The sequence below is a fragment of the Protopterus annectens genome, chromosome 4.part0, assembly GCF_019279795.1.
Source record: "Protopterus annectens isolate FY-2018-M chromosome 4.part0, PAN1.0, whole genome shotgun sequence".
Classification (NCBI taxonomy): Eukaryota; Metazoa; Chordata; order Ceratodontiformes; family Protopteridae; genus Protopterus; species Protopterus annectens.
In genome coordinates this window covers 1,041,722,508-1,041,747,507 of record NC_056733.1, presented here as the reverse complement: position 1 = coordinate 1,041,747,507, position 25,000 = coordinate 1,041,722,508, and the positions used below count along the sequence as shown (strand labels likewise).

General features: G+C 39.8%; 1 protein-coding gene across 1 annotated transcript in view; it reads left to right on the top strand.

Annotated features, from left to right (window-relative positions):
• LOC122799724 (neuropeptide Y receptor type 6-like) overlaps positions 1 to 21,498 on the top strand; it is a 604,927-nt gene extending 583,429 nt beyond the window's left edge. Inside the window, exon 3 of the mRNA XM_044068977.1 lies at positions 19,656 to 21,498. Within this exon, the coding sequence (XP_043924912.1) occupies positions 19,815 to 20,945 (1,131 nt within the window). The 5' untranslated portion in view covers positions 19,656 to 19,814 and the 3' untranslated portion in view covers positions 20,946 to 21,498. The remainder of the gene's footprint in view (positions 1 to 19,655) is intronic.
• Positions 21,499 to 25,000: the final 3,502 nt, after the last annotated feature.

The window sequence follows — 25,000 nt, the reverse complement described above, 5'->3', positions numbered from 1 at the left end:
GAACTCCTCCTAAAACTCTTTAATTTAAACATAACCACAGCGCAATCTGTCTGAACTCCTCCTAAAACTGTTTAATTTAAACATAACCACAGGACAATCTGTCTGAACTCCTCCTAAAACTGTTTAATTTAAACATAACCACAGGGTAATCTGTCTGAACTCCTGCTAAAACTGTATAAGTTAAACATAACCACAGGGGAATCTGTCTGAACCCCTCCTAAAACTGTATAAGTTAAACATAACCACAGGGCAATCTGTCTGAACTCCTCCTAAAACTGTTTAATTTAAACATAACCACAGGGCAATCTGTCTGAACTCCTCCTAAAACTGTTTAATTTAAACATAACCACAGGGCAATCTGTCTGAACTCCTCCTAAAACTGTTTAATTTAAACATAAACACAGGACAATCTGTCTGAACTCCTCCTAAAACTGTTTAATTTAAACATAACCACAGGGGAATCTGTCTGAACTCCTCCTAAAACTGTATAAGTTAAACATAACCACAGGGCAATCTGTCTGAACTCCTCCTAAAACTGTTTAATTTAAACATAACCACAGGGCAATCTGTCTGAACTCTTCCTAAAACTGTTTAATTTAAACATAACCACAGGGCAATCTGTCTGCACTCCTCCTAAAACTGTTTAATTTAAACATAACCACAGGGCAATCTGTCTGAACTCCTCCTAAAACTGTTTAATTTAAACATAACCACAGGGCAATCTGTCTGAACTCCTCCTAAAACTGTTTAATTTAAACATAACCACAGGGGAATCTGTCTGAACTCCTCCTAAAACTGTTTAATTTAAAGATAACCACAGGGCAATCTGTCTGAACTCTTCCTAAAACTGTTTAATTTAAACATAACCACAGGGCAATCTGTCTGAACTCCTGCTACAACTGTTTAATTTAAACATAACCACAGGGTATGTTCCTGAGGAATGGAAAACGGCTGTTATTATGCCGCTCCATAAAGTTAAATGGGATCCCATCTCACATCTCAGTAACTACAGACTCATCAGATTCACAAGCATAATTTGCCATGGAACATATTATATCTCATATCATATGCTCCAAAAAACATATTGTTTTAGACCCACAACAATGTTTTTTTTTTTTTTTTTTTTTTTTAAAAGGAGATCACTTCTACTTAACTTAGAACTTAATTTAGAAAACTTCTTTGAGAAAGTCAGTCAGGCTATGGGTAGTGGCCATCTAGCTCATACAATGTACTTGGATCTGACCAAGGCCTTCAACACCAGTCCCCAGATGGAACTGAAAATAAGCTTAGAGGCCAAAATGTAGACCTTATGTTGTAAGATTTATAGAAATCTGGCTGACGGGTAGAATCTATGCAGATAAAGTAGCAAGTACCACCTAAGAAAGCAAAAAGGTGACGTGTCATTCCTCTGGGGTCAGTACTGGGACCACTTCTGTCTGGAATATACTTCTTAGATTTCCAAACCACTAACTCAGATACGTAGCTACAGCTAAGTAAATTTATTAATGACTTTAAGCTGGGTGTTGTCATTTGTTCATCATCAGATATCATGTTACTTTAACAATGGCTAAAAAATATAAATCCATGATATCATACTAATGTGCTTAAACTGAATGCAAAGAAGTGTAACATTGTCACTCTTGGTAAACAAATTCCAAGAGGGGTTTACAGTACAGCACCCCACTGAAGGCTGATACTATTATCCAAGATCTTGGCAACTTTGTAACTTTGTAGACACCTCCTTATCCTTTAACAACCCTCTTGCAACAGCAGTCAGGAAATGCTTCTAGTGTAGCCCAAGCAATAAAAGGGATTTCATCCAGGTCCAAAGACATTAACATTCCTCTATGCTATTCGGATCACACCATCTGTTTTGTATGTATTTTCATTTTTTATTTATTTAAATTTGTTTACTGGGATAGAACACTGCAACAAAGCAATGTACAGTATACAAATAACAGTGGTTTACATTTATGAGAAAAATGTAGAATCTCTAATAAACCAAATATATGTAGAGTAATATAATTGGGAAGGAATGGAAGACTAGTATTAAAGCTGGAGTAGTAGACATGGTAGAGCTATGGTTAGCAGTTGTTAGGTTAGGAAAACTACTAGGTACCAATGAGAAGAAAGAGGGGATTCAATGACGTGTAGTAAGTTTACAGCAGTAATTGTGTGATAAGCTGAATCGCAGTTTAGGATGAGTGACTTAATTAGATGGATCAGGTTTATGGGAATTAAAGGTACTACAGCTTGGAGATATCACTTTATGTGACATGTCCTTTAGAAGAACAGTTGCATTCAAACTGTTTTATTAACTATTATTTGTACTGTGGCCTGAATTTTTCCAGTTATATCACTCAACTAGAAAGACCATAGAGTTCCTAGCTTTTTAGCTAAAAATATCCCAAGAATGAAGATCTTCAGCTTCCAAGACAAGCTTGAAGCTTTGTCCCTATAGTCTGCCATTCATCTATTTTGACTATTGCCAATATATATATATAGATATATTAAGCATATATCCTTGCACTGAGGCACAATAGTCTTAGGAGGGATAAGACATCTCCTTCCCATAACGAAAAACAGTACTCCACAGGGAAAACTGATGTTTGTGAGCAACAAAGCTACTGGCTGAGAATCTTAAAAAAATCAGGTAAAAAGAACCATTGTGACTTTTGAGTAGTCAAGCACTTATAACTTGTTCAGAAATCAAAACTTCTTTATTGAAAATCAAATACATTAACACTTTTGCCCTTAAACAAGCTTTATCAGATCTAAGCTACTCTGGTCCCTATGTCTCTGATGAACAGAGGGTGGCAGTAAGTAAAGTAATCCCCAGCTGACATACTCACCCCAGATAACCTTCAGCTACCTCCTTACAAACATACACCACCATCTAGGTGTCAATGGTACTAGGGGAGAAACCAGGGTTGCATTGCACAACTCGGCTTATAAAGGCCTTGGTGGTCATTAGTAAACCTATGAAACTATGAACATAAGACTGATTTTAAAAGTAGACACCATACTGCTTTGCATGACATCTAAGGGAAATTACTTCCATAGGTAGTGTTAACACTGATTAATCTACTGTAAACAAACTAACAAACTGATTCATATTGCATCACCAAAGGCAGTTTCAGTAAAAACTACAATGTTCACCAAAGCTGCCTTCAGCGAACATTCCAAGGAAAGTTTTTTTGCAGGGGCCAGGCCCCTGGAACACCCATGTGGAGGTACACCCCCATCCCATCACAAGAACTTATATATACCAACTCCAAGGTCGCACAACAGATGAGAAAGAAGCAAACTCTGCTATCAGTAAATGTAGTTTTGGCAAATGTACTTTAATAATTTTATTTTCACCAAAACTACCTTCAGTGACCTGAAATGTTCATCTGATAAACAGACCAAAAATGTGTTGTGAAGTGGTAATTTATTCACCAAATCATCTGGTACTTTGACCGTCCTCCTTCAGTGGATCTAATAATGTTCTTAATCAACTTCTCCTAATATACAGAACTCATACATTTGTGTTTTGGAAACAAAAATTATTCGGAGATGTATAATTTTGGCACCAATGGGTCTGAATCATGGTAATAATGTTACTACTGTTATTTAATGTTATTTATGTGGATATGTAATGTATTATAATTGGTTTACATAATTAATGGTGTAATTGATATATTGAAAATATAATTGTTTTATTATCTGATTGAATAGTTATTCCCCTTTTATGTCTACTGATTGTCAGATTAGCTGTACATAATATCCCCATGTCTGTTCTCTGCGTAACCCACATCCATCACTGTATCCCATTCAAGATAAATTAAGGGTGAAAAATTGCCAGCAGCTGTGCACATCTCCATCCCCACTCTCCAGCCATGAAAAATATGTCAAGGCATTGCACTCAGTTCTGTGGGAGTCAGTACACTTTTTCAGCAGAAAAGGGTGGTGTATTAAACACCAGTGAATCTGACCATTGGTAGAGGTCACAAAGAGGGCAAGCAAATGATTAAAATTATTATCTGAAGAATGTTAAGAAAACTAATTTAGTCATAGATTTCTCAATGAATCCATTACCCATGGGTAATTTAGGAATAAATACACTAAACAAAACAAGAAGAAGCCTAAATGGCTGTAGGGTAAAGGGTTCGTTGTTCAAAGATAATGTTAATATGATCCCATGTAGGACATGGATATAAGTACCATGGTACTGACCACATTGCTTTACTGAGATATACGTATAACTAGGATTAATACTTAGGTATTAATATTAGAAGCCAGATGGTTCTTTGGATGTGTCTTAAGGAGATTGCTGCTGGTTTATATGGTGATATAATATATGCACAACAGTAGCTATTGACCTCTTTTCTATATTAAACTAAAGGAAGGCATTAATTTGGTCATTCAGATTTTCATTCAACTGGCAATTGGTTTAAAGGATTTCAGAGCTATTAATGAGCTGTTTCCTGTGGTCTAGAAGTACAGGGTTTGATTCCTTCAGGCTGCATTGCCTAACTGTGTGACTTTGAGCATGTCATTTAACCAGACATCTGTCCTGGGCTGAGCCTGAAAAAGGTCCATAGAATCAGAGGTCTACTCCAGAAAACAAATACAAATGAAATAAAACTTACACCTCAAAAATCACATCACCGATACTGGATTTAAGTAAGGTAGAATTGATACTTTCTTCAAAAGTGTATGGATATAGAGTAGAGCTAGCAATATATAATAAAGGAAGTATAGGGCCTACTATACAATTTATTGTAGGCTCCGTACCACATTTATTATAGGGCCTACAATGTAATTTATTGTATATTGATAAGTTTTGCTTTATGGTGGTACATCTCTTATTGGTCATGTATTGCTAAAACCTTAATTTTCAGTGCATATATTATGAACAAATCTGTACCTTTAAGAATGTATGCAATGAATGGATATTATCTAGCTAGTTTAGTTTGAAGAAGTGAATGGACAAATTATTTATTTGAAGTGCAGTATATTAGAGGCAATGTCTGTAGTATGTCTTGCTTATTTTTATAGAGATGAATACTATAAATAGTGTCAGATCATGTGACCAAAAGGAACCAATAAGGTATACTACGGGTCCCAGTGCTTTGTTTATACCCATCCAACATATGATGCCACAGATGCATTATACAGTCTGGAATATGCTAAGGTGAGAGAGTTTCCATTCTATCTACTCTTAATGCTTACTTATCAGAGCATGATGTGGTCATAAAACCTACATTTGATAAAGCACAATAACCATCACATCAAAGTGCATATTTAAGCCAAACAACATTTGTTGGCAGGAACAAGGGAAAGCCTGACAGTGTTGCACATAAATATGGAAAATCATATGTTTAATTTTGATGCTTGAACCCCAGGGAATTTCTGCATACTGCTGCATAACACAAAGACAGCAGAAATGAGTCATTCCAGATGGGACTGCCTATCTAGTAGTCATTTCTAAAGGAAATGTTCAACCATTAGTATGTAACAAACAGTTCACTTCATTTTTATCAAATATGACAAATATTTGCTATCACCAACTTATATAAATATCTGCTGTTGTTCTCTGCTGCCTTATATTCATTTTATTTATTTGATTACTGGGACACTCCAACTGGTTTTCAGCAGAGGCCAGGAAGAAAAGTTACAAAGTTTTACAAAATATTTTAAGAAGAAGAAGAATTTTACAGTCTTTAAAAATAACACAAAAACAGCTACAGCTTAAATCATTACACAAAGACATAATATGAAAATATTGGCTAAGAATAGATACACGTTATATGGCAAAGATATGACAATGATTTAATAGACAAATGTTAGCCAGTTTATAGAGACATTAAAGGTAAGTTAGTATAATATAAGCAGGAAATGCAATATGAAATGAGATAAAAATACGCTTATGGTATAGTTAGCGACAAACTGAATAGGTCTGCTGTCTGTTAGCTGTATATACACCCTGAGCAATATTTATGATTAAATAAAATGCTAGTAGAAAGAAAATGAATATACATAACTGTGCTACACCACAGGCTACAGGCTTCTAATTAGTTTCATCTTGCAGTTTGCGGTTTGATTATCTTAGCCTCCTTTTAAATAATGTGAGACCCTGAGCTAGTCAGTTGACCAGATAGCGCCACCAGTTTGGCCCTGAAAATTGCATTGTACTTAGTGGGTTTCTCTAGTTAACACATTTAAGAAATTGAGTAGATTTTTAAAGAAACATGAACTGTTCTGGCAGAAAATGACTGGTTGTTAATATTCTCATCTGAAGGATTTATTTAAAGGCCTAACAAAATGTCTAGAGCAAGTTTAAACTATAATATCCAGAATCAGTTTGACGTGGTTTAATACTGCAGGTAATTTCATTATGTATGTTAATGTAGCTTAATTCTCACAAGTCATTAGCAGAGAGGTTTTAGGCACAATAAAAAAAATAAATAAAACTCTACGGTGTAATAATTATGCATTTATGAAAATGGACTTACTAATAATAGCTAAATATGTAGCAATTAAATGGAATGTAAAGAAATGTAATTGCATTTTTTCTCACACTTGCATCAGCTCTTTATTGTGCTGAGATAGTTTAATGCTATTACTTTTTCCTGTCAATCTGGGTTGCACTGGACAGGTCATCTGTACATCTATGACTGTTGATAAAGGTCTCTTGCTTTAACGTTAAATTAATGTTGGCACACCACATCATATTAAGACACAAACTGTTGTGATCCCTTGCATGTGTTACTATTTGAAAGTCTATGAATCACTCCAATGTGCATCTGCAACAAATATGCATTGGAGCACATTCCAAACATGGGCAATGACCCCTCAGTGTAAGCAGACACACACACACACACACACACACACACACACACACACACACACACACACACACACACACACACACACACACACACACACACACACACACAATATCCATTTCTGCACAGACACTCTCTTAGACCCACTCACACCCTGTCCCCGTGCTCTCACCTTTCCTGCACACATTGACACATATGCATATGTCCATACATTCTCATTCACAAACAACAGTAAAAACAAAATGAAAACTCCAGCAAAGCTAGAACTTCCACTGAGCGACCTCCCAAACCTCTTGTATCAGAGGCACATGTGATATATGCAAATGACCCTTATGGGAAAAAGGTCTCACAGAGACAGATAACTGGTGCCAGCGCCATGGTTTAAAGCTAAATACCAAAAAATGTATAGTCGTACCCTTTGGCAAAAACAATGTGCCCACAAATTACTACATAGGCGGAAACCCATTAAGTACAGAGAAAGTTATTAGGGACCTGGGTACCCAAGTTGATAGCAATCTCTCCTTTGAAAACCACATTGCCAAAGTGGTTAGAAAGACCTTCTACATAGCCCACCTCATCACGAAGGGTTTCACATCTAGATCAAGAGAGGTAATCGTGCCCCTTTATTCATCCCTCATCAGGCCAATCATAGAATACAATGCCCCTTTTGGGATGTACCTTACCCGACACCTGCAGCAATTAGAGAGACCCCAAAACTATCTCACCAAGAGGATCAAGGATCTCAAACAGATGCCATATGCTGCTCGGTTAAAAAAACTCCAGCTCTACTCAGTTGCATACCACCTACTTCGAGGCGATCTATGCCTGACATACAAAGCTATGTCAAATCCAGAATTAATGGACATGCTCCACCTCAGTAAATCTAAATCTCTTAGAGCCACACGCTCGAGGGACTTGAACCTCAGCACAGAAATAAATAGAACTTGCTGGAGGGACAGGTTCATAACCCAGAGGCTCCCTTCGCTCTGGAATAGAATTCCAGTTCATGTGAGGCAGAGCACCTCAGTGAATCTCTTCAAGAAGAATCTCGATAGGTGGATGGGGGATCATAGGTTTGTCCCAGGGATTACTCCCGTGTCACTATTAGACAGAGGCACAGTAAACTAAACCTTAAAAAGGGCACAGTATACTCAAATCAAGGGGTGGTGTAAGCCATACAGAATCGGGCTAGGCTTATAATTGCCCCAGAGCAGATAGCCTAGTATGAACCTATGAACCTATGAACATCAGGTGTTTCAGCTAATTGACGATTCTGAATGCCGATGATTTGTTTCATCGTTTTAAAGGACAATTTCAGGACAATTGTGCTTACTTTGGTTGCCTGTGCAGGGAGAAAGAAGAGGCTCTAATTCACCTTGTAGAGGTTCCAAGCATTAAAACACATAGGTGTGCACTGCAAAAATGCCGTGCACCCTTATAGTTTTGGTCTACGGTCTGCCCACACTAGCATAAGACAAGCGTCTATGAATCCCATACAACTCAAGGTATCTAACTAGGTTGTATGCCAGGATGATCATTTACATAGACCCCTTCCACAGACTAACACATTACCATGTCGCACTCCAAACCTTACTTTCTAAAGTTCACAGTGGTGCTTCTCGGCAATGTGATGGGTCTATCAATCAGAATAGTCGTGCAAAGTATGCAAAACAGTCTGAACCCACATTGTATACTTTGCAAGCTGACTGTGAATGCCAGACATTTTATCTAATTGCAGTTAGTTGAAAACATGCAATTAAAATATTTAATTTAATTTATTATTTATTTTACATTTGTTAACCGGGTTAGTCCAGCTGAGCATTAGCTCGTTTTCAGTGGAGATCTGAGGAGAAAAGCTCCGCAATCAGTATTAACATTTTACATACAGTCAGCAAGAAAATTGCACTGGCAGCTAAAACAACTAGAGAAATAACATTTTACAATAAACTTTTACAGAAAACAGATGGGTACAAATGTTAGAGATCAAACTGCAAAAAGCATTTACAACAAATAATACAGAAAAGCAGTATTGAACAATGTCAGAATTTTTACAACAAAAACTTAGGTACAATGTCAATGTAGGGAAAACAGTGTTCATTATTTCTAAGTAGTTATGTACAGTATAGGTACAGATGGAGTAGTAAGGTAATGTAGAAGTTAAGCAATGAGACAGAGAGGTAAATGGATATTAAGACAGACAGTGGAAGAGAAAGGAGGGATGAGATACAAGCTAGGGTTAGGTAGTTTTAGGGAGGATGACTACAGTGGCAGGACCATTTATTTATTAGATATTCCTGAGTGGCTAGTTTGAAATGTTCTGTTTGGTTAAGGGACCTAATTTCTAGGGGTAGTTGGTTCCAAGTTGTAGCAGGGTTATAGTTATAAAGTAAACAACCTGATTTGGTTTTGGGTTTATAGATCTGTAGGAAGTCTTGGCCTGAGCTACGTAATGTCCTGGTTGGGGAATATTTAGTTATAATTGACTGAAGGCTAGGGCAGAAAGTTGGTAGATAGAGGATGGAGTGGATAATTAACAGTTGCTGTAGTAGCAGCAAATGAGGGAATTCAAGCCACTGCAACTGTTTAAGAGATAGGCAATGGTGTGATTTGTAGGTTTGGTTTGCAGCAAATCTGGCAACTTTATTATATGTAGTTTCAAGCCTGGTTATGAGTGTGGTGTTAAGATTTGTGTATAATTGAGAGCTATAAAGGAAGGTGGGAAGAATAAATGCATGGGAGAGTTATTCTGGCTGAGTTGATTAAATGTCTTTTGTTTCGGTAAAGGAGTCCGAGTTTCTGGTGAGTCTTTTTGATAGAGGTGTTGATATGGAGATCAAATTTAAGCTGATCATCTATTATGACTCCTAGCAGTTTAGTGCTAGGGTCAGAGGTAATGACACTGTTATTGCTAGATAGATTGGAAAATGTTGTTTTGAGATTGATGAGTTTTTTTGGGAGGAAGAGTAGGAGCTTAGTTTTCTTAAAGTTGAGAATGAATTTGTTGTCACAAAGCCATGTCTCTATGGTGTTGATTGATGCTTGGGTAGTACAGTGGAGGTCAGGTGGATTGTCAGCAATGGTGATGACTGTAGAATCATCAGCATATTGTACAAGTGAGGAGTTGGGACAAGAAGTGTAAAGTAGGTTGGTGAAAATATTGAAGAGCAGTGGCCCCAGTATGGATCCTTGGGGGACACCCATTAGGACGCTTGGGGGGGGGGAGAAAGAGCAGAGTGTCATTTAACAGCTTGTTGGAAGTTAGAGAGATAGCTGGAAATCCAGGATATGGTGCAGGAGAGAATCTTAGGTGAGAGAGTTTGTCTAGGAGGAGGAGATGGGAGACAGTGTCAAAGGCTTTGGACAGGTCGAGGAACAGACATGAGACTAGTTTATTATTGTAACGGGACAGTGATACAGTATTAATGAAGGATATTAGTGCAGTTGTAGTGCTGTGTTTGGAACAAAATCCATACTGTGGATATTTTAAAAATAGGCTTCTACAGAGATGAAGTCCCCATGAACCCCTGCCAAGTGGGTGGTTTGACACTCACACCCTATTACTTAAATATACCAACTCCATAGTTACATAGATGTGGAAAAAGACCAAAGAGGGCATCACTGATGGTGAACAAACAGGAAATGTACCACAAGTGAAAATTGGCCATCTCTGGGTCTATATAAAAATGAAACCTGTAAACAACGAATACATCTATATTGACACATAAAGGTCAATGTACAAAAAGAGCGAAATACATAATCGGCGAAAATGAAAACACAGAATGTATTTCAACAACAGCGCCATGCAGGTAAGCTCAAACTAACTAAATAAAATTAAATCAACACATTTTTGCAGGGGGGGGGCAAGCCCCCTGCAACCCCCACACCCCTTACTTAAGTACACCAATTCCGACTGCACTACAGTGGGGAAAAGGATATATTTCCTCATCCCCATGATTGCCCTGCTGGCCAAGCAAATACGTTCGGCGTTTTCATTTTCGCTGATTATACATTTTGCTCTTTTTGTACTTCAACTTTTATGTGTCGATGTAGATGTAGTCTCTATTTTGAGCTTTTATGTTTATAATATAGACCCTACTCTCCCTGTTGAAATGTCAGCACTCAAAATTTCGACTTCAGATACAAATAAGATTGGAAATGCAGGAGAAGAGTGAATCTTATAGGTTCATAGATTCATAGGTAGGTACTAGGCTATTGGCCCAAGGGTCTAAGTAATCCTAGCCAACAGGGTTCCCAGGCTTATGCCACCCAAGAAAGTTATTTTCCTGTGCCTCTGTCGAGCAGAGCCACAGATGTGATCACCGGGGTGTATATCCTATTTCCCATCCACTCATTAAGATTTTTCTTGAAGAGTGCTAATGAGGAACTTTGCTTGACATAGATGGGTCACTTGTTCCAGAGTATGGGAAGTCTCTGGGACTGGAATCTATCCCTCCAGCATGTCCTGTTTATTGTGGTGACAAGGTTTAGGTCCCTAGAGCCTGTAGCTTGAAGGGATTAGGATTTCTTTAGGTGCAGCATGTCCAACAACTCTGGGTTTGACATAGCTTTATATGTTAGGCAGAGATCACCTCGGAGTAGGCCATATGCTACGGAGTAAAGCTGGAGTTTTTTGAGATGGTTAGCGTAGGGCATATGTTTGAGGCCAGTAATCCTATTTGTGAGGTACTTCTGTGTCCTTTCCAGCTGCTGCATATGTCTTGTGAGGTACATTCCAAAAGGGGTGTTGTACTCTATAGTGGGTGTGATGAGTGTCAAGTAGAGGGGAACAATGACCTCTTTTTTCCTGGATGAGAACACTTTTGTGATGAGGTGTGCCACATAGAAGGATATCCTGACTACTGTGGTGATGTAATTATCAAAGGAGAAACTACTGTCCACATGGGTCCCAAGGTCTCTTATCACACATTCAGCGTTAAGTAGACTGCCATCTATGTAGTAGTTCATGGGTACAGGGTTTTTACCAAAGGGGATGACAGTGCACTTTTTGGAATTGAGCTTGAGACCATGGCTCTGACACCAGGCATCTGTCTCAGTGAGGCCTTACTGTAGGATGTCCACATCATTTAAGGACTCGACTATGGCTCCTAGTTTGCAGTCATCTGTGAACTTCATTAGCCAAAGGTCTTCTGTGTTAGCCTGTACTTTAGAGAAGTATATAGCAGGGTTCCTATTAGATGACCGAAGATGCATTCTTTCGAATGCATCTTGGTCGAACTTGAAAAGACGAAAAGGCAAAATGATGAAGCGGCATAAAAGCAAATTCTTTCCCTGGGAAAGAAATTGCTTGGCCGCATCCATTACTTTGCCATTTTTGTCACTGTGGTGTGATCTCGAAGTTGGTATATAGTATAAATAGGGGGGGGTGGGGGTGAATTCACCCACTTTATGTTATATTTTAAGTGTATTTTTTTTTTGGAATGATTTTTTTTCCTTTGGAAAAAAAAAATTGCTGTTCTAAGCATTCAAGTTTGTAAGCTTTTGCTTACATGGGGTCAGTAAATCATCGTTCACTTTTCTAAGCATTCGATGATTTAATATAGACCCAGATACCAAACAGGAGAGGTCCCAGGACTGAACCCTGTGGTACGTCACTTGTCACTGGTTTGAAGTCAGATTTGGAGTCTGCAACTTTTCCAGTGTGGGTTCTGTCAGTGAGCCAGTTGGCAACCCATCTTGTGATGTAAGGATTTATACCTAGTTTAGTGAGTTTATCTATAATTCCAGAATGGGGGATGGTATTGAAAGCCTTGGCGAGGTCAAGATAGGCTGTGTGAACCACCTTACCCTCATCTACAGCTTTGGTGATTGCATCAAAGAAGTTGATCTGGTTCAGGAGTCATGATCTGCCTTTCACAAAGCAGAACTGGGTGGGGTCCAGAATTTGGAGGTTACCAATGTCTTTGTTTATGAGTTCTATGATGATACATTCCATGTCCTTACATCAGGCTCATCAGGCTAATAGTCCCTGGGATCAGTGGTGGCTCCTCCTTTGTGGAGTGGGATAACTGTTGCTGTGTGCCATTCAGTGGGTACAAGCTAAATGCCAAAAAGTGTATAGTCATCCCCTTTGGCAAAAACAAAGTGCCCACAAATTACCACATAGGTGGTAATCCATTAAGTACAGAAGAAGTAATTAGGGACCTGGGGACCCAAGTTGATAGCAATCTCTCATTTGACAACCACGTGGCCAAAGTGGTTAGAAAAACATTTTATATAGCCCACCTAAGCATGATTGGATTCACATCTAGATCAGGGGAGGTCATCGTGCCTCTTTACTCATCCCTCATCAGGCCCATAATTGAGTACAATGCCCCTTTTGGGATGTACCTTACCAGACACCTGCAGCAACAGGAAAGACCCCAAAAGTACCTCACCAAGAGGATCAAAGGGCTCAAACAGATGCCATATGCTGCCCGGTTAAAGAAACTCCAGCTCTACTCAGTGGCATACCGCCTGCTCAGAGGCGATCTGTGCCTGATGTATAAAGCCATGTCCAACCTGGAATTAATGGACATGCTGCACCTCAGAAAATCCAAATCCCATCGAGCTACACGCTCGAGAGACTTGAACCTCAGCACTGAAATAAATAGGACATGCTGGAGGGACAGATTCATAACCCAGAGGCTCCCTTCACTCTGGAATAAAATCCCAGTCCAGGTTAGGCAGAGTCCCTCATTGACTCTCTTTAAGAGGAATCTTGATGAGTGGATGGGAGATCGTAGGTTTACCCCGGGTATCACTTCTGTGTCACTGTTAGACAGAGGCACATTATGCTAACCTCGAAAAAGGGCATAGCAACATTAATTTAAAATGGGTGGCGAAAGCCAAACACACTCTGGCTAGGCTTATAAATGACCTAGGGCAGATAGCCTAGTATGAACCTATGAACCTATGAATTTATGTGAGGCTATGATTGAACATGGTGCTTAGGTGGGGAGCCAGTTCATTCTGAAGTTCGTGTAAAACGCACCCTGGGATGTTGTCTGGTCCCATGGCTGCTGTGTTTTTGGCTTTAGAGAGTGCAGCTTTTACCTGTGTAATTGTGATTACAGAGACTTTGCATTCTTCCTGTATAGATATGGGCCCTTTAGGGGGTGAGATTGTGGTAAAGTTAACACTGAACCTATTTGCTAGGATGTTGGCATTATCAGTTGGTTCTGTAATTTTCATGCCGTTGTGCTGTAACTCAGAGCAGATCTGGGTGTTGCCATTGAGATTCCTGACATAGCTATAGAATACTTTGTGGTTGCCCTTAGAATCAGTGATGATTTTGTTTTCTTAGCTAGCTTTGGAGGATCTTATAAGGGATCTTAGTTTCTTACTGAAGCTGACCAGGGAGCTCCTCCACTCATGGGATTTTGCTCTCTTTTGCAACAGTTTCTTCCTTCTGCTGTAGAGTTTATTTATGGCAGGGGACCACCAGATTGCCTTCCTTTTTTGGAGGATATTATCTTGGCTTCGTTTGGAATAGCACGATCCATTCACTCGTGTAAGTGCTTATAGAGTGCATTTGTGTAGGATTCAGCAGTCATAACTGTATTGTCCATCTGCATGGGTGTCATGAAGTTTGCCACTTCTGTCTTAAGAAGCATGAAGTTGGCTTTGGAGAATTTTTTTACTGTGGTTTCCTTAATGAGGGGTGGGGGTGGGATGTGGATATCTAGGGTGATTAGCTTATGGTCAGGTCTGACCAATGAGGAGTTGACTTCAGGTGTGGAACACAGGTCACTCATGTTAATAATGGCTAGGTCTTGAATATTGTTGCCCCTGGTGGGGCTGTGGATAAGTTGATCCAGGGCATTGGAATTTATGAATTCCAGAAAGCGTTGAGCGAAGGAGTTGGTACATGAGTAGCTTTCCCAGTTAATGGTGGGGTAGTTGAAATCGCCCATTATTAGGGTGTTTGGTTGAACCCTAATATTTTCCAGTATATCAAGAAAAGAGGAGTGGGAATCCTGGGGCATGATGGGGGATCTGTAGCAAGCTACAATTTGGATTGCAGTTTTGCCCAGAGTTAGTTGTACTTGGATAACCTCAGATGCAGTATGCTGAGCAACTAGTCTGGAGGTGTGGATATACTTAATGAATATGGACACACCTCTGCCTTTGGTGTTCTGATCCAGGTTAGATGGCCAAAACGTGTGGTATGTGTTATAGCCTGGTAATGCAGGGGTGCATTCTGGAGCCTTGAACCAGGTCTCAGTCACTGCACAGATATCGATGTTCTCCATTTTAAGAAATGCCTCGAGGGAGTGCATTTTGAGATTTAGACTTCTAGCATTGAGTAGCATTGCCCTCAGTTTTTGCTTGCTTGTTCCTGTTACGGTGGTAAATTTGTCATTTGAACCTTGCCTAAAAAGGCACTATAGGGGTGGCAAGAGCCTTAGCCAGTATCTGGAATCCCAGGAGTGACAGGTGCAGGCCATCTCTGGCAAAGCATCATGGTCTGTCGACCATGTGGTCCCAGGCAGACAGATACTGGATCCCCTTTGAATGACACCAGAAGTTTAGCCAATTATTGGTGTCAGTCATTTTGTCCTTATACTGTGTTATCATTTTGGGCGAAGGCAGGATGCTACTCAGGGCTAGGGTCATACCTGCTTGGGCCGCATGATCTGAGACCTTTTCTATGTCTCTTTTCATGTAGGCCAGGGAGGTACAACTCAAGTCATTCACTCCCACTTGGACAATGACAGAGTCATATTTGTACTTGTTGTGGAGTGCCTTGAGTGCATGTGTTATGTGGTAGATCCTGGCACCCGATAGGCAGCTGACTGTAATTTTCTCCTTGTTCAGCCTGGTGAGTGAGACATCAGTGTGCCTGACTATAGAGTCACCTATGACTAAAGTGTTGGGTACGTTGTCTTGCCTTAGGGGCTGTTGTTGGGTGACACAGTGGTGTTTTGAGCTATGTGTCACTTTGGTTGTGACTGGTGTTTGTTTGCATTTCAGCTTCGGAGGCCCTTGTTGCTTGGGCAGGTTAATGTTAAGGGCCTCTGCATATGTGGGTTTAGTGTTGTTATGTGTGGGTGTTGATGGTGTGGGTTTTGAAGGGCTATGTGTTGCTTGAGGTGTAGTGCAGGTGTTAACCTTCTCCTCTTGAATGTCTGGCACAATCTTGGCTGGAGAAAGCTTTGCTTCCAGTTTGGCTATGTAAGTGCATCTCTTGCAGGTTGTAGTGTTGGGTGGTAAGAGGAGAGGGTTGTCTGTGTACATGAGGCAGTTCCTGCATTGCCCCAGTATGCCCAGATTTACCAGGTGGACAGGAGAAATCACCGGATGCTGACCCTTGGACATGCCTGTTTAGTTGCTTTTTATGTAAAGTACAAAAGCTGTTTTCCCTTACCTTTGCAAGGTACTTTGCAATTATAGGCTGTTTAGTGCCTACAATTAATTTCTCCTTATTAACAAGGAGAGCTGAGAGCTTATATCAGTTTAAGGCTTCCTAGTGCTTTACAGCAGATTCTAGAGCAAGTACTAGTCACAGAGGTTCAGATTTTAGTGCTACTACTGAGAAACCAGCTAGATATGATTTAAGTTCTGAAAGAAATTATCACAGGACATATAAAATGGTACTAAATCATATACTTTGGTTCATAGGTTGGTACTAGGCTATCGGCCCTAGAGCCTATACAAGCCTAGCCATAACAATTCCCTGGCTATTTCTTCCCAGTGTATTTACTTCCTTGGACCCCTGTCTAGCAGGGCCACTGATGTGATCCCTGGGTTGAATTTTCTTCTCCCATCCAGTCATCAAGGTTCCTTTTGAAGAGGGCCAAAGAGGTGCTCTGCTTGACATGTATGGGCAGTCTATTCCAGAGTCTATCCCTCCAGCATATTTTTTTTCATTGTGATGACAAGGTTTACATCCCTGGAGAGTGTGTCTCTGAGGGATTGGGATTTCTTTAAGTGTAGCATGTCCAACAGCTCTGGGTTTGACATGGCCTTGTATGTTAAGCAGAGATTGCCTCTGAGTAGACGATATGCAACAGAGTATAGGTGGAGTTTTTTTAAGCGGTCATCATAGGGCATCTGCTTTAGGCTTGTGATTCTTTTAGTGAGGTATTTCTGTGGCCTTTCCATTTGTTGCAGATGTCTTGAGAGGCACATACCAAACAGGACATTGTATTCTATAAAGGGTCTAATGAGGGATGAGAACAGTGGGACAATGGCCTCCTTTTTTCTGGATGAAAAGCCCTTAGTGATGAGGTGTGCCACATAGAAGGATTTCCTGACTGTTATGGTGATGTGGTTATCGAAGGTGAGACCACTGTCCACCTGTGTCCCTAAGTCTCTTATCACACTTTTGGTGTTTAGTGTACTGCCACCTATGTGGTAATTCATGGGTACATGTTTTTTCCCAAAGGGGATAACTGTACATTTCTTGGCATTGAGCTTGAGCCCATGGCTCTGGCACCAAGCATCTATTTCTGTAAGGCCCTTTTGTAGAGTATCCACATCATTTGGGGATTCAATAATGGCTCCCAGTTTGCAGTCATCTGTGAACTTTGTTAGCCAGAGTACCTTAGTTTTGGCCTGCACTTCAGAGAAATAGATGCCAAGCAAAAGCGGTCCCAGGACTGAACCCTGAGGTGCTCCACTTGTCACTTGTCTGGAGATGAATTTGGAGTCGGCTACTTTTATAGTGTGGGTTCTGTCAGTAAGCCAGTCGGCAATCCATTGAGTGACATAGGGATTAATGCCCAGCTTAGTAAGTTTATCTGTGATTCCAGAGTGGGGGATGGTGTCGAAGGCCTTGCCGAGGTCCAGATAGGCTGTGTGGACCACCTTATGCTTGTCCACATCTCTGGAGACTGATTCGAAGAAGGCAATCAGGTTCAGGAGACAAGATCAGCCCTTCACGAACCCAAACTGCGTGGGATCCAGTGTTTGAAGGTTGCCAGTGCCTTTGCTTATAAGTTCCATGATAATGCGTTCCATGGCCTTGCAGATCAGACTCATCAGACTGATGGGGCAGTAGTTCCCAGGATCCAAAGTGGATCCCCCCTTGTGGAGTGGGATAACTGTAGCTGTGCACCACTCAGTGGGCATGAAGCCTGAGGTAAGGCTATGATTAAACATGACACTTAGGTGAGGAGCCAGTTCATTTTGTAGTTCATGTAGTACACAGCCTGAGAAGTCATCTGGTCCCATGGATGCTGCATTCTTAGCTTTGGAGAGTGCGTTTCTTACCTGTGTGGCCATTATTACCAGAATTTGGCAATCCTTCGGTATTGAGATGGGCCCTTTCGGGGGTGAGAAGAGGGTGAAGTTTGCACTGAATCAATCAGCCAGGATATTGCCAATATCCTTGGGATCATTATATTTAATGCCATTCTGTTGTAGCTCAGAGCAGATCTGAGCATTGCCATTTAGATTGTTGACACAGCTATAGAATGCCTTGTCTTTGGAATCTTTGGCAATTTTATTTTCATAACTAGCTTTGGAGGATTTTATGAGGGATCTCAGCTTCTTACTGAAGCTGGTAAGGGAGTTTTTTGCATCCTGGGATTTTCCTCTTTTCTGCAATAGTTTTTTCCTTTTGTTGTAAAGCTTGTTTATGGCACAGGACCACCAGATTGGCTTCTTTTTTTGGAGGAGAGCATCTTGGTTCTATTGGGGATGGCACGTTTCATGCACGAATGGATGTGCTTGTACAGTGCCTTAGTGTAGGATTCAGCAGTCAGACTTTCAGTTCCTGTCCGCATGGGTGTCATGAAGTTTGTCACTTCTGACTTGAGTAGCATGAAGTTGGCTTTGGAGAAGTTTTTATGGAGGTTTCTTTACTGGGGGGTGGGGGTGGGATGTGGATGTCAAGGGTGACTAGTTTATGGTCAGACCTGACCTACGAGGGGGGTGCCCATAGATGTGGAGCATTGATTTCCCATGTTGGTAATGAACAGATCTAGGATATTGGAGCCCCTGGTGGGACTTAGGATTAGTTGATCCAGGGCATTGGAATTTATGAATTCCAAGAACCGTTAGGCAAAGGTGTTGGTACATGAGTAGTTTTCCCAGTTAATGGCAGGGTAGTTGAAGTCACATAGTATTAGGGTGCTTGGTTGTTTCTTAATATTTTTCAGTATGTTTAGAAAGGTGTAGTGAGAATCTTGGGGCATGGTGGGGGATCTGTAGCAAGCTACAATTTAGATTGCAGTCTTACCTACTTAAACACAATAAAAATTATACAGATTTGTAGAAAAGTGTAGTAGTTTTATGGTATAAGATTTTTTGCATGAAAATTACATCTAATGTAGTATGTATCTGCATTCTTTTATAATATGATTCAATGATCTAAATTAATTTGGAAACATTTTGAACCCTGTATAATTGCACAATGTTTAACATTATTGTACAACTTTGAGTATTTTAAGTTATACTTCTAATGATTTTATTAGCAGGTAAATATAATTCTTTTGCCCCCTTCTCTTTACTGTGCTTTCCTTTGTCACCTCTGACCCAATTTCATGTATGCAATAAAAACTGAAGGTGGATAACTAACCTGAAAGAGACAGTAATGCACTACTAGTATTAGCTTTCTGTGTTCTTTCTTTAATATATGTCAGTATATTTGAATAAGCACCTAAATGTTAAAGACACATACCCTGTGTAGACGTTTTATTTTTCCACATGTTTATACTGTTTTACATTTCAGTTACTTAATCAATATATGAGTAACAAGAGTTATGTGAAAACAATAATTGTCTTGTTAGAGCACGTTTGTTTTGTGATAATTGTTGATACGCTAGTATTGTTTATACGTGAAGCAAAACTAACATTCTAACTTTTTCTCTTTAAAAGGCTCCATATGAAATCTTTGGATAATACATAATGGAGAACGTTTTTGGATCACGAGAAATGATGACCCAATCACATATTAATGTCATGTTTCAGTAAAGAGTTGGGATATATTATTGAACTTATGATAATTGATTTTACTGCATTCAGAACACCGGCACAATGGCACAGATTTTGCACAGAGTTAATGATACCCTTGTGAACGTAACAAGAACTAATGTGTCTGAGAGCAAGACGCCCGATTTTTCAGATTTTGATGCATGCCATCCGTCTATCCCTGCTATCTTTATAATGATTGTTGCATATAGCATAGTGACAATAGTGGGCCTTTTGGGTAATATCTGTTTGATTTTAATCATTAAGAAGCAAAAGGAAGCCTGCAACGTCACAAATATTCTAATCGCTAATCTTTCCTTATCAGATATTTTGATATGCATCATGTGCATACCATTTTCAGTTGTATACACGTTGATGGATTACTGGATTTTTGGAGAGGCAATGTGCAAAATAAGTCCCTTTATTCAAAGTGTATCTGTGTCTGTGTCCATATTTTCCCTTGTTTTAATTGCTATTGAACGATACCAATTAATAGTAAATCCTCGTGGATGGAAGCCCAATATGTTGCATGCTTACTGGGGAATAATTATTATCTGGTTTTCTTCTCTGGCAATCTCTACTCCATTCATCATATTTTTCCAGTTTACAAATGAACCATTTAAAAACATATCTCGATACAATGACTCCTTCAAAGACAAATACGTCTGCATTGAGTCATGGCCTTCAGAAACAGAAAGACTAGTTTTTACAACGTCTTTATTAATATTTCAGTATTTTGCCCCACTCTTTTTCATCTTTCTCTGCTATTTGAAAATTTTTGTATGCCTAAGAAAACGAAATGACAAAGTCGACAAAATGAGAGAAAACGAGGCAAGACTGACTGAAAATAAACGTATCAATATGATGTTGATATCAATTGTTGTGGCCTTTGCTATTTGTTGGTTGCCACTTAGTATATTCAATATTGTTTTTGACTGGAACCACGACGTATTGATGAACTGCTCTCACGACGTACTCTTTACACTGTGTCATCTGATTGCAATGCTCTCAACCTGTATTAATCCCATTTTTTATGGATTCTTAAACAAGAATTTTCAAAAAGATCTTCATGTTTTAATCCACCATTTCAAGTGTAGTGCAATGCAAGAAGATTATGAAAATATTGGACTTTCAGCTTTGCAGACTGATGTTTCCAAAGGGTCTCTCAAGTTAAATAACACCTGTCTACACCTGTAACATTTCTGCCCTTTTCAAAAAATCTCTATTTATTTTTCTCTTAATTATTTTGCATTTATAATGAAAGGAAATGTTCTATAACATATCAGACTTAATTGTGGAATTTCTCCCTTCTTATGAAAACGTTAAGACATAAACATAGCACAATGGTTTATAAAATTAGGCAGTGGAATAACATTTTTTTCAGCAAAGCCAACTATTTAGCTTGTCAGTGTTTGCCTTTTGTAAAGGTAGCTGACGTAATTAAAATATGGATCTTCAAGTATAGTGTAGGAGAGCATCGAACACGCAAAACATTAACAGAGCTGCTTTTTTGAAAACAGATCTTAAAACTGAGATTTTGTCACTATTTAATTTTCTCTGGTGTGCCAATAGTTACAGTTAATGCTATATACAGTTGTGACTGTGGGGAATATTGAGGTACAACGAAAGTCGTTCTTATTTTGTTGACCCATAGTACTTTTAAAGATGTTTGTTCAGCAGTGTGTGAAAAGTTTAAATATTTGCATAATCCTTTGTACAGTCTTTGTTCTAATAAAGCCTTAGAGTTGTAGTAGTTTTGTAAGTGTGGAAGCTGAAAAGAGGAATGTTCTAGAATGAGAGCAGCAGACATTTTAAATAAGTAGCAACACTGTTGTACACATCATTAGCTACAACATTGATGCAATACTATCATCATTTTGGTTTAAAAAGATGTACTTCTTTAAACCACCCTCACTGGACACAAGGATTTCTTAAAGGTATGTACTTGTAGCACTTTGATTTTTAGCGGCCAGCTCAGGTGATAGCAGTATCTCTATGCTTATACAGTTTTCATGAAACAGAATTAAATGAGACCATTTGGGTGTCTTTCATTGTTGAAGACACTGTAAAAAATGAATGTCTTTCTTTTTGGAGGCTCTGAGAACTGATAAAATGCATGATGTATTTATTTGGGGTTCACTGGGGGATGGGAAGCACAGTGACAGGAGTAGAAGAACCATTTTGTAAGATATTGTAGCTGGCTATATATAACCTACAGTACTAATGATGTGAATTCAGACAGAACAAATAATCATTGGAAGTGCCCTATCAAAGCCCCCCACACACCCATAGCTGCCCTTATAATGTTGTTTGTTTGTATCTTTAACATGCTTTTTTACCAGATTTGTTCAGCATATCACATGACAAACTTTAATCTATAAACTTCAGCAGTTGCTCAGGAACTGATTAGGCAGATTGTCCTGGAATGAATGCTATCCACATACAGTTGTACCACAACGGATGTTTAAGGTAATGTGTAGCACCAGTACAAGGAAGATGCCCCCGGTAAAAGCAAAAAACTAGGAAGTGGACTCACAAAATATGTTTCACTGTAGTTCTGAAAAGTAAAAACATTAATAAAGCACCCAGTCTGATAATGTAGGTTTCTGTCTGAGAGCTATTTTATAAATGATAAAAGAGCGAAGTAGATTATCATGAACACTTTTCCTTAAGACCTGGATACCAATTATAATCATGTTCAAATGTTTAAGATGGGAAAGCAATAGCTGACCAGAGTCTACATAAAGCCAATATGAATGAGTTAGTTAGAAGAGTCTGTTCATGAGGCTAGAGGGGATGGATGGATGAATGGCTGAAAAGATGGATGTATGCGTGCATGATGAAGGTTACTGGGCTTACTGAGATTAAATTTGTGGAGGCTGCAGAAAAAAGTGCACCAATGAGGCTATCACACAAACGCCTATATGGAAGAGTTGATAGTATTATAAAGGATACTACATAATTAGGCTGGTGCATTTCCAAAGAATCAGAGGATTTAGGGAATGAATTTGATGAACACATAGCAGGTATGCCTACTGTAAACTCACCAAGACTATATTGCTTGGTTTAATATGGAAGAACAGATGATTAAGAGTTCAGTGGGAGTGGGGAGCCTTGAGCAGCCTACCTGTCCTTGGGGGAAGTGACCTCAGCACAAGAAGCTGTAGTAATTGGTTGTTTGGGACCATTCCTAGCTCTTTTGTAGTTCACTGCTTAAAATCCGCCTCTGGGTGTTTTTTTTCTGGCTATACTGCTCAGACAAGCTCCACGTGGGTTTATAGAGTGGTCCTAGCAGCAAGGAACTCGAAAAAGCGACTACCTTCTGGATTTAAGTATATTTGCTTTTGTTCCACTGGAAATAGCTTCTGTTGCTTACTTTAAACTAGCCTGAACTGTTTTTTTCTGATTACTGCATTTATTTTTAAATCTGCACTTAAAGTTACATTTAGTCGAATTTAATTGAAAGTTTGCTTGTTTGTTTGTTTAATTTAACTGTGGAGGCTGCCCACTAAAGTGTGCTAGCCTGTGTAACTAATTTATCACTGTCTCTGCATTTTCTGTGTATTTCTACAAAAAAAAAACAAAAATAAATCCTTGTTTTCCCGCCTTTCTCGACTAGTTTAGACCAGTATACAGGCATTGCTGTATTCTGGGCTGTGGTGTAGTTCCTGTGTTGTCCATTACCTTACTTGGATAGAAGGAAGTTTCTTTGCTCACCAGTGGGAGTGGGGAGCCTTGAGCAGCCTACCTGTCCTTGGGGGAAGTGACCTCAGCACAAGAAGCTGTAGTAATTGGTTGTTTGGGACCATTCCTAGCTCTTTTGTAGTTCACTGCTTAAAATCCACGTTTGCACGGCTTTGAGCAGTCGTGCGCATAGCGCAGCGCCGGTTAAACAAGGTTAAACTTGGTTAAACTTTTTCTGGCTCCGCCAAGTCTGCTCTTCAATTTTTCCCTTAGAACTGTTCTACTTGCAATCTAAACAGCCTATACTCTATCTGAAAAGCTCAGCACTTGCTCCTAAAGCATTTTTATACAGGTAAAGCACTCTTAAACAAAAGAAAGTACTTCATTCACCTAAATTCTGTTGAGTACACATCTCCCTATAGGTCCTTTCTGACTCAGTTACACAGCAATCTTTTTCACTATTTCTAGCATGTCGAAGGGTCAGTTGCTGGCGTCCTCTCCTGTTCAGCTGGTGAATCTGGGAATCTTGAGGCAATGTTACAATTGCCTCATGTACACAGACAACCCTCTCCTCCTCCCAACAAATACAAATATATGCGAGAGATGCAACTATATAGCCAAACTGGAGGCTGAGCTCTCTCAATTCAGTACTGGCAAGACCAGTCAGGAGGAGAAGGTAACCACGCACACCACAAACCCAGTCTCACATAGAACTATCACAACAACAAACCAAACACATAAACACACAAAACATACTCGGAGGCTGATTAAAAATCTACCAAAACAACAGAGGCCTCCAAAGCAGACACCCAAGCAACCACCACCTCAAGACATAGCACATGCAACACATAGTTCACAAAGTCAGTGTGCTAAACAGTCACAGCCCTTAAGGCCAAACAACATGCCAGACACACTTGTAATAGGTGACTCCATAGTCAGACACACTGGCGTCCCGCTCACCAGACTGAACAAGGAAAAGGTCACAGTAAGCTGCCTGTCGGGAGCTAGAATCCGCCACATGACACAAGCACTCAGGTCACTCCACAGCAAGTACAAATATGACTCAGTCATTGTACATGCCGGTGTGAACGACCTGAGACGTACCTCCCTGGACTACATGAAAAGAGACATAGAGGAGCTCTCTGATTATGTAGCCCAGGCCGGTATGACCCTGACCCTGAGCAGCATCTTACCCTCACCAAGAATGATGCCACAGTACAAAGACAAAATGATCAGTTTTAACAATTGGCTTAATTACTGGTATCATCCTAAGGGGATCCAATGTCTGTCTGCTTGGGATGACATGCTTTACAAGCCACGCTGCTTTGCAAGGGATGGCTTGCACCTGTCACCCCTGGGCTTCCGGATATTGGCCAAGGCTCTTGCCACCCCCATAGTGCCTTTTTTAGGCAAGGCTCAAATGACAAACCTACCTCCCTAGAAAACACGAGTGGAAAAAAACTAAGGGTAATGTTGCTCAATGCCAGAAGTCTAAACCTCAAGATGCATGCCCTCGAAGCCCTCCTCAGTATGGAGAACATCGATGTCTGTGTAGTGACTGAAACCTG